Source organism: Plecotus auritus, assembly GCF_963455305.1.
Source record: "Plecotus auritus genome assembly, chromosome: 6".
NCBI classification, from domain to species: domain Eukaryota; kingdom Metazoa; phylum Chordata; class Mammalia; order Chiroptera; family Vespertilionidae; genus Plecotus; species Plecotus auritus.
The window spans coordinates 139,508,047-139,517,562 of NC_137773.1; the positions used below are offsets into that span (position 1 = coordinate 139,508,047).

Genomic DNA, 9,516 nt, shown 5'->3' on the forward strand with positions numbered 1-9,516 from the left:
AAGTTATTCATAAATCTGAATGTTTCTCTATGAGGGTCTAGCCTGCATGACTAGCAACATGGTGGGGGGCGGGTAGGGGCGGGGGAAGGAGAAAAGGTCAGCAGAAGGTCTGAACCGCATGACCAGTGACATGAAAGATCAGGGGGTCTAAACTGCATGACCAGTGAGTGATATGCTAGGAAAGGCCACCCTGGGGGCGAGGCCCTTGTTTTCCCAGTTTTACCCGTTGCTAGGCACCCGGGGCTTTCCACCCTGGTGACGTTCTGTACCTGGCCCATCCTCCCTGCTCTGCCATGCCTTTCTAACTGCCTACCACATAACCACTATGCTATAAACTCTAAACTAATGCAAAATAACATGGAATTAAGAAAAGAAAAAGAAAATTTGAAAAACCTCATCTTGATCTATCAGACTATGACATAGAGACACATGGCCTGAGTCTCCAAGCAGGAAAGCATAATATAAGAACTGCTCCCGGGAAACTCAGAACTCATGAAGTACCTCCCCACACACTTGTTGCTCCACCCCACCCTCCACTGGAGATCTGGAAGGTAGAACTTCTAACTCCACTCGACATGAGGAGTCCGCAGCTCAGAGATTACTCCAGAATCCTAGGGTGCACAGCGGTGGAGTGAGAGCAGGATAGAGGCTCCAGTTAATCCAGTTCCAGCCCACTGGGCCACCCCTCAAACCTGTTCCCTGAAGCCCCCTGCTGAGGGACCAGAATCCCTCCACTCTCTTCCTAGCTGCCCAGCTAATCACAGGAAGTTGGCCCTAGAGGGTGAACTGATAAAAATGGTCAGTGGACGGTGATTCTCTGCGTTAAGTCCCTGGAGCACACTCAGGTCAAACTTCCAGCTGACCCACCTCCCACCCAGGCCTGCCTTTCTTTTTTCTTTCTTTTTTTTCTTTTTCTTTTTCTTTTTTCTTTCTTCCTTCCTTTCTTTTCTTCCTTCCTTCCTTCCTTCCCTTTCTTTCTTTCTTTCTTTCTTTCTTTCTTTCTTTCTTTCTTTCTCTCTCTCTCTCTCTCTCTCTCTCTCTCTCTCTCTCTCTCTCTCTCTCTTTCTTTCTTTCTTTCTTTCTTTCTTTCTTGTAGCTCTTTAAAGCCTATAGCTCTTGACCTCCACAAACTAAAACTGTCCTTTTGAGTTTAATAAAAAACAGAGGCCAGAAGAATAAGTAGATCTTGTTCAAACTGGAGCAGCCTCGTTTGTCTGGAAGTGGAGGTGGAGGTGGTGAGAAAGCCTGAAATGTTGAAACACATGACCAGTGAACAGCCCTGTTCTACTCCTCCCCCCAAATTAGAAAGGTCTTTGTCCTCAAACACATATGCATCTGTATGTATAACCCACTTACATCTCCTCTTTTGACTGTAATGTATCTCCTTGCAGGAAACTTACAAAGGAAGCTGAAACAGGATGTTTCAGATGTAGAGAGGGCCTTTTTAGCAGGGAAACAACTGTAAGCAAATGAAACAAGTGAGAGGCCAGGATGGATGTGGGTGTGGCGCAAAGTGCCATCGTCCCAAAGCTTCACACGGAGGCCTGCCAATGGGTACTCACGTCCCTGATGTGACAATATGGAATTATTTATACCTTGGTTCCCTATATTTTGTTTCTAATGTGTTTATTAGCATCCTGAGCTATTTTAGCCACCAGGAACCCAGGGACCCACAAACATTTTCTATAAATAGGCAGGTGGTAAGTATTGTAGACTTTCTGGGCCAAGTGGTCTTTCTCAATCACTCACCTCCATTATTGTGGCCTCAAAGCAGCCGCAGACGCTACACAATTGAATAAGAGTGGCTTTGTTCCAATAAAGCTTTGCAAAAACAGGCCGTGGTTCAGATTTGGCCCTTGAGCCGTATTTTGCCCACCCACCCTGACCTAGACAGTCACCTCTGAGGATGGATTTGAGGGGAAGGTGGAGGCTGGAATTTGAACTTTCTGGGACCAGGGCTCATGCACGTCCATCACAGTTCCTGTGAGCCCAGTCATCCGAAGTGAAGATGAAGGTCTGGGTTGGACTGAGGCCAGGGTGACTGGACTCGGAATCCCTGAGGCTCGGTGGTAGGAACCTGGGCTCTGATCCCCTGGAGCTGAGCCATGTAATACATGAGCCTGTGCCAGCCACACACCCGTGCAGAACTCAACTCTCCAGCTGTGAAACCGAGTGGATGCTAGTGCCCATCTAATGAGAATGCGAACGCAGCCCTGAGCCTGGCATTAGTAAGTGCTCAGTCAATGCCATGGACCTGAGAAGGCAAGGTCTTCCTCTCTCTTTGTGTTCCTTTAAGCCAGGGAACCGTGGAAATGTCAAGCACAGAAAGAAAGCAGTGGCCGCCACCCACCCAGAAGTCTCGGGTCAGCTAGGGCATCAATACTGTCCTTCACGAGGAGACAGGGAAATGCCGTGTGGCTGCTATGTCCTGCTGCAAACCAAACAAAGGGGCAGGAAGAGGGGAAGAATGAGAGGTGGGAAAGCCAGAGCTCCATCCATCACGGGGAGCCACCCTGACCTCCCAGGGCAGTCATCAATCGTCAGCGCTAAATTAATCTCACCATTATGTTATGGACAAAAATAAAGGACTCTAGGCTGAACTACGGCGTATGCGTCATTTCCTGTGCAGATCTCATCGGGCACAACAGGAACGCGGACGTCACAGGGCATTGTGTGACACCCAGCATAGGGCCCCCCAGAGAGGGCCACCGGGCCCTTCACTGTCTCCATGGTGTGGGGGCTGAGTCCCAGGGCAGCTGTCCAGCTGGGCCGCCCCACCCTTACACACGCATTGTGGCCTCTGGCCCACCAGGGGATGGCTCAGGCATGATCTCTTTTGCGCTTCACAACAACCACCGTTTTCCCCAGTCTGCAACAGAACAAGATGAGGCTCAGAGATGTGATTTGGGACGATGAGCTCAGACATTCACAGCAGAGACAGAAGCAGTACTTAGAATTCAGGTTCTGACTCCAAGCCCCAATGCCCTTCCCACTTAGCTGAACACCCTATTACTCCATGCAAATGGCATCAAGTGGCTGCAGAGAAAGCTTCGCAAAGTGTTACCAAGGCAGTGTTTCTGCTCACCAGCCACCAGCTGCATTTAGTTTGTACAGAGAGGAATTTTCCTTGCAGAGAAAGGAATAATTCATGGATAGCCTCTTAAGTGCTCTTTTAAACTGCCAACCCCCTTATTTCAGAACGATAAACAGAGCTCACGTCTTCTGCCCCTGATTCCAGATTCATCACCTCACAAGCCCTGAAATCATGCCACTTCTCTGCTCAGATGGCTCCCCACTGCTGTCTTGCTTTAGCTTGTTTTATACTTTATCTCCTTCAGCAGGTCTGAGAGCCCCTTTTAGACAGGGAACCCCCCTTCCCTGCTTCCTGCATACCGTTGGTGGACATATAAGTCTCACAATTTAAATTATACTTAAGATGCTGCAAGAGAGAGTCAAGTGGTCAAATTCACAGAGACGGAAAGTAGGATGGTGTTTTCCAGGGGTGGGTGGGAAGAACGAGGAGTTCTCATTTGATGGGGACAGTTTCAGTTGGGAAAATGAAAACATTCTGGAGATGCACGGAGGTGATGGTTGCATAGCAATGTGAGGGCACTGAAGGCCACTGAGTTGCACACTTAGAAATGGTTAAGATGACAAATGTTATGTTACATGTATTTTACCACAGTTTAGAATAAAACAAAAGGGAAAGATAAGGAGGCTCAGGTGATTCTAAGATAAAGAAAAGAAGGAAGTCCTGTTTTGTCTAAAGGAACAAGCAGCCCTGGCCGGTGTGGCTCAGTTGGTTGGGTGACATCCCATGCACCAGGAGGTTGCTGGTTTGATTCCTGGTCGGGGCACATGCCCGGGTTGCGGGCTCCATTCCTGGGGGCGGGGGGGGGGGGGGGGGAGGGGGGCGTGCAGGAGGCAGCCGATCCATGTTGCACTTTCACATTGATATTTCTCTCTCTCTCTCTCTCTTCCTCTCTGAACATCAATAAACTATTCTTTTAAAAAAGAACAAACAAATAACTGGTTACACTAATTAAAGGCCTTCATAGCAAGATCAAAAAGCTAATCAGGCCATCCCCTCTCTTACACACTGCAGTGGCTCACTTCTACCCGCAGCTGATGTCCAGGCTCCTGAGCCTGTCAGATAAGGTCCTGCATTACATGTGGGGAGAAAAGGTTCTCTCTGCTCACATGATGACGAGAAACTCTTCCTATGCTGTCCAGAGCAGGGTGAGAGGAGGGAAGACAGCTCCCTGAGGAGCGAGATGGGGTAGGAATGCAGAACAGACCAGAAAGGGGGAGTGAGAGAGACAAGCCTGCTTGAGGCTTGAGAGAGAAGTGTAGGAGCTTTGGGGTGGGGAACATTGAGAAAATATAATGTGAGTGAGACCGACATCAAGAGAAATGGGGGAAGAAGACCTGGAAGGAGTTTCCCTGGAGTTAGTAGCCCCTCCGTACCAGGGAAGAATGCAGCAAACGCCACGACACAGCTCCACTAAGTGGGATGGAAAACCCATGCTCTGTGGAAGGTGCCATCACGCCCAGAGAGGCCCACGTGAGGGCCGGGCTTTCTAAGAGCTGCCTGTCCCTTCTAGATGGGGCCTGTCACTTCACGACACTGAGGTTTGCATACATCCTCACACATACACTGTGCCATTTCTCCCAGCCCTTGCTCTGGCTGCTTCTGCCCATGACACCCCATCACCTGGTTCAGCCGACTCGGCCCAGATCTCCCCTCCTGCAAAGTCGGCTGGGTGGGGTTCTCCTGCTCTGTGATCTCAGAACTCCACTGCCTTCAAGAGAATCCACTCCCTATCATTGCTTTTGCCGAATGGCTTTGTAAGAATTACTAGTGCATGAAATTTGTGCACAGGTAGGGTCCCTAGGCCTGGCCAGTGATCAGGGCCGATCAGGCTCCCTGCCTCCCCGCCTCCCCACCTCCTCCTTCCCTTGCTCCCTCAGTGCCCTACCATGGCAGCTGGTCATCTGCCATGTTCTGCGCTGCCCCTGGTGGTCAGTGCACATCACAGTGAACAATCAAACTCCCAAGGGGACACTTTGCATATTAGCCTTTTATATATATACTAATGGCCTGGTGCACGAAATTTGTGCAGGGGGGTGGGGGTGGGGAGAGGGTTGTCCCTCAGCCTGGCTTGCACCCTCTCTAATCTGGGACCCCTCGGGGGATGTCCCCCTCGGGGGATGTCTAACTGCCGGTTTAGGTCCGACCCACAAGGATCAGACCTAAACCGGCAGTCGGACATCCCTCTCACAATCCAGGACCGCTGGCTGCTAACCGCTCACCTGCCTGCTGGCCTGATCAAACCCAACTGCCCCCCCCCCTTCCAGCCTGATCACCCCTAACTGTCCACCCCTGCCAGACTGATTGCTCCCAACTGCCCCCCCTGCCGGCCTGCTTGCCCCCAACTGCCCCCCCTGCCAGTCTGCTCGCCCCCAACTGCCCCTCTGCCGATCTGGGCCGAGTTGGCTGAACCTGATCACCCCTAACTGCCTCTGCCTCGGCCCCACCATGGCTTTGTCCAGAAGAACATCCAGAAGGTCTCCCAGAAGGTCTCCAGGTCTAATTAGCATATTACCCTTTTATTAGTATAGACTAGGGGCCTTGCGCATGAATCTGTGCATGAGTAGCTTGCTGCTGCTTGCCTCAGCTGGCTGCCCTGCCCATCGCCACTTGTAGATTGTGTCCCACCCTCCGCCACTCGTAGCCCTCTGCTGCTCGTAGCTCACTGCCCCATTCACCCGCTGTTTGGTTGTTATGATGTGATGGCGTTAGGGCCGCTTGCTTTATAGATAGATAGATAGATAGATAGATAGATAGATAGATAGATAGATAGATAACTTGTAAAATACCTGCTTGGGGTCTGCCTCCCCTACTAGGCTTTGAACACCTTGAAGGTAGATCAATGTTTTATTCATCCTTGTTGCCCCATCCATGAGCACAGCACAAAGCAGCTAGCCTGCTGTATAGTCTTAGAGGAAAAATCGCTTCACTTTTAGGGCCTTGATACCTTTCCCTATACCAGGGCTCAGGGAGGAGGGTCGCTGAGAGGAGAACATAGTGCAGTGGACAATAGAGATCTGCAAACAAATTTGGGAGCGTTCTTGGGCTCCTCTCTAAGCCAAGACATGACGTCATTAAAGGGGTTATTTCTTACTCCCCAAAGGGGACAGTATCTTTCCACTAGTAGTTTCCAGACCCAAAATCCCTTTCCAAAGATAAGGCAGCCCACAGGAAAGACCGGAGGGGCCCCAAGAGGCCAGGGCCAGCCTGGCAAGGAAGGCCTGCCTCCCTGGTGGCTGTGCCTCCATCCTAAGGGATGCGTGGGAAACACCAAGGCCCAAGGTCAGTGACCAAGGCTCTTGGCAGCTGGGCCCCTGCCCCGAAGTCCAGCATCCTTTCCCACCCAGGGACCATGACAGCTTCAGATCCAATCTCTGATCTCCAACTCAGAGCAAGGCGAGGGGCACTCTGTGAACAAACCTTCGGGGACCAGAGCTGGTCCAGATGCCAGTCCCATCTCTTCAGTGCTGAGTCACTAATGGCAATAGTTTTGTGACCTCAGATCATTGCCCCCACCTCCCTAGGGACCAGTGCCCAGGAGTGAGGAGGTGCCACTGAGGTCCAACACTCCTGGACAGGGCAGCGTCCTCCTCAAGTTACCAGAGGCTGCAGTTAAGAGTCCATGGTACTTAAAGAGGCTCTGACTTACCATTTCTGGGAGGGGTGTCAGTCTGCAATCAAAGAAGTTACATTACAAAAGATAGGGTTTTTAGAATAAGGGAGGAGATATTTCCTCTTCAGTTCTGAGCCAGGACATCTCCCCTTAAGAGAAGAATGATTAAAAACATAATATGTCTGAGGCCATTGAAGAAACAGGAGAAGAAAAGACTCTGAAGAGTTCTTGTTTTAAACACAGGACAGACAGGTTCTGAGGAGCTTTGGTGGTGGGGGGGGCGGGGGGGTGGCGCGCGCGTAGAATAAAAACCAAAGAGTAGAAGCTCCAGGGAAAGAGATATCAACTCAATGTAAGAAAACTTTTGACAGGGTAGAAGGGGCAGCTGCCCACCACCGAAGGAGCTCCTGTCAATGCGGGGATGCTGCCTCCAGCTGGCGATGCTGTCGGAGGCATCCCAGCATCTGACAGTGGAGGTGCTAAACAGCCTTCAAGGTGGTGTCCACATGGGTGCCACATCCCAGAATGTTCCCATCTGTGCTACCTTTGGTCCCAAAGTGTGTCATTGGAGAAGGATATTCTCTTGCTGAAGCTGCCCACATTACAGACTCAAAAACTCAGGGACAGCACTTCAGTGACTGGGCAAGGCAACTCAACTGGACAAAGTGGGCAGCCGTCTCTCACCTGAGAAGGGACATTTAAATTATGGAAGTCCTATAGGAATTAGTAAATCTGAAACCTGGAGAAAATTTTACTTAGTTCCAGAGTGTGTCAACTCAGTTTCTAAAGCGTTTTCTGGGCAGCCCCATGCCTTGCAGTGGGCCCTAAGTGCTGCCCTGAGCTTTGATTGGGTTAGAAATCCGCACAGGGGGCGACCCTATGACATGATTGAGTCTATCATACATCTTGGAATGTTAAGGGAACTAAAACGTTCGCCTTACTCTCACCTTGCTTACTAAAAGGGTGACGCCAAAACAGAAACATCACAGGTGATAATATCTCCCCTTAATGACAGTTTAATGTTAAAGCTCTGGAGGGTAAAATCTGATAATTTTCTAGAGTCAATATTTACTTCATGCCTGCTCTAGACTGAGTGATGTTTTAGGCACTGTAAAGCCCATTAATCCTTGATTAAATCTGCAAGATGACACCATAGAGATTAAGTGACTTAAACAAAATCTCCAAGCACAAATGGGCCCAGCTTGCATTTGAATTGAGATCTGACTTAGCCCATTTCTACTGAGAGAAACTCCCAATATAAATGGAACGACTGCTAATGAGCAGTGTTTTGACAAGGAAAGACTGCATTTGAATGTTAGTAGGAGCTTATTAAAATAAGACTAAAAACACACAATTTCCAACATATCAGATTAGGTCCTCCTCAAACACATGCTAAAATATCTCCATACAGCTTCCACTTCAAAATGAAAAATTTATATTGAGCTCTAAGAATAGCATGAGTTTATTTTATACTGCACTTCGGCTCTGAAGCTTAGCGCTTTGTGATAACAACAGAGACAACAGAGAGTGTTGGACCCTCGAAGGACCTTTGAGGTCCCTGAGTTCAGTAACTGTGAAAATGGACTAGTGTCCCAGGTCTCACTGGGATTCAGATGAAGTCTGTGGACTCCCACCTCCAAAAAAAGCACATTCACACACCATTTTCCCACGCCTTCATGGTCTTCAAATGAACTCCTCACCCAATCTCCTTCATGGGCGAGAAAATTGCGGCTCAGAGAGTTTAAATGACTGGCCCACGATCACACAGCCAGTTCATAGCAGAGTCGGGATTGAACCCTAGCCTCCCAGTTCCCAATCTGTACAGCATTCCTCATTCCAATTCAGGATCAAAAATTTTTTAAACATAGCACATTTTTTCCTAAAGTACCATTTTTTCGTCGTTTCTTTAAATAGTCCTTCTATTCCACTGTATTTCTGTCCCAGTAATGACAGGAAGGGGTCACCCTGGCTGTTCAGGAGCTAGAGGGAGACCATGAGTAAAGACCTTTCATGACATTTTTAAATTAACCTCATCTAAGAGCTGAGCCCAGCTGTGATTGAAATAAGACTCCTGACAGTCACACTTACATTTGGCTCTGGAGGAGGGGGACTATCGACAGAGAGAGGAAGGATAAGACTGTAATACTTGGATGTATTAAGTCATTAGCGAGAAAAGTTTTCCTCTTGGGTTTTACATCCTTCTCCACTGCCCAGGGGCCCTTGCAGACACCAGCCTGCAGGCTGGGAATGGGCTTTGCACACAGGAGGAAGGAGGGAAGGAGGAAAGGAGGGAAGGATGCCCTCCGCAGGGCAGACACAGAGCCCGAGGCAGCACTGGGGCTCGGTGCCCACTACAGAGGTGTGCGCCCGCACCTGCCCGGCTGTACTTACAGTCCTCGTCACTCAGATCCCTGTCCATGGTCCAGATGTCCAGCCAAAGAGGTTTCTGCCCTTCCAGTGGCTTGGCCGCCAGCATCTGAGGGACTACCCTCGGCCCCTCCCAGACGGGCGGCCCATTGTTGCCTGATTTGAATACAACAGAGGGAAACATCGGAGGGGAAGCACCGAGCCCATCAGAGTAGCCGCTCTGGACGCATTGACAGGGGTTCCTGGAGCTCCTACTTACCAGGCTTTCTATGTGCCAGCCTCTTGCTGGGCGCCTCTAGTCGCCCGTGTCCTCACCACCCAGGAGGTGGGCACTTTTAGGGTGCCCGTTTATCTGAACTGAATCCAAACCTCATGCACCTGACTCAAGCCGGAGCCCTTGACTTCTGTGCTGCATTGCACATAGGAGGCGGGCTCTGAGTGTCGG

The 9,516-nt window shown here is 49.9% G+C and overlaps 1 protein-coding gene across 4 annotated transcripts in view; it reads right to left on the reverse strand.

Moving 5' to 3' along the window:
* The window catches only part of SSUH2 (ssu-2 homolog), a gene marked incomplete at both ends in the record, with an annotated part of 32,695 nt that extends 23,515 nt beyond the window's left edge, over nucleotides 1-9,180 (reverse strand). For 3 of the 4 annotated variants that reach the window (XM_080674448.1, XM_080674446.1, XM_080674447.1), the window contains one exon: nucleotides 9,096-9,123. In XM_080674448.1, the coding sequence (XP_080530574.1) occupies nucleotides 9,096-9,123 (28 nt within the window). Of the gene's footprint in view, nucleotides 1-9,095 lie in introns of all 4 variants that reach the window. The other variant, XM_080674445.1, reaches the window with a different exon arrangement.
* Nucleotides 9,181-9,516: the final 336 nt, after the last annotated feature.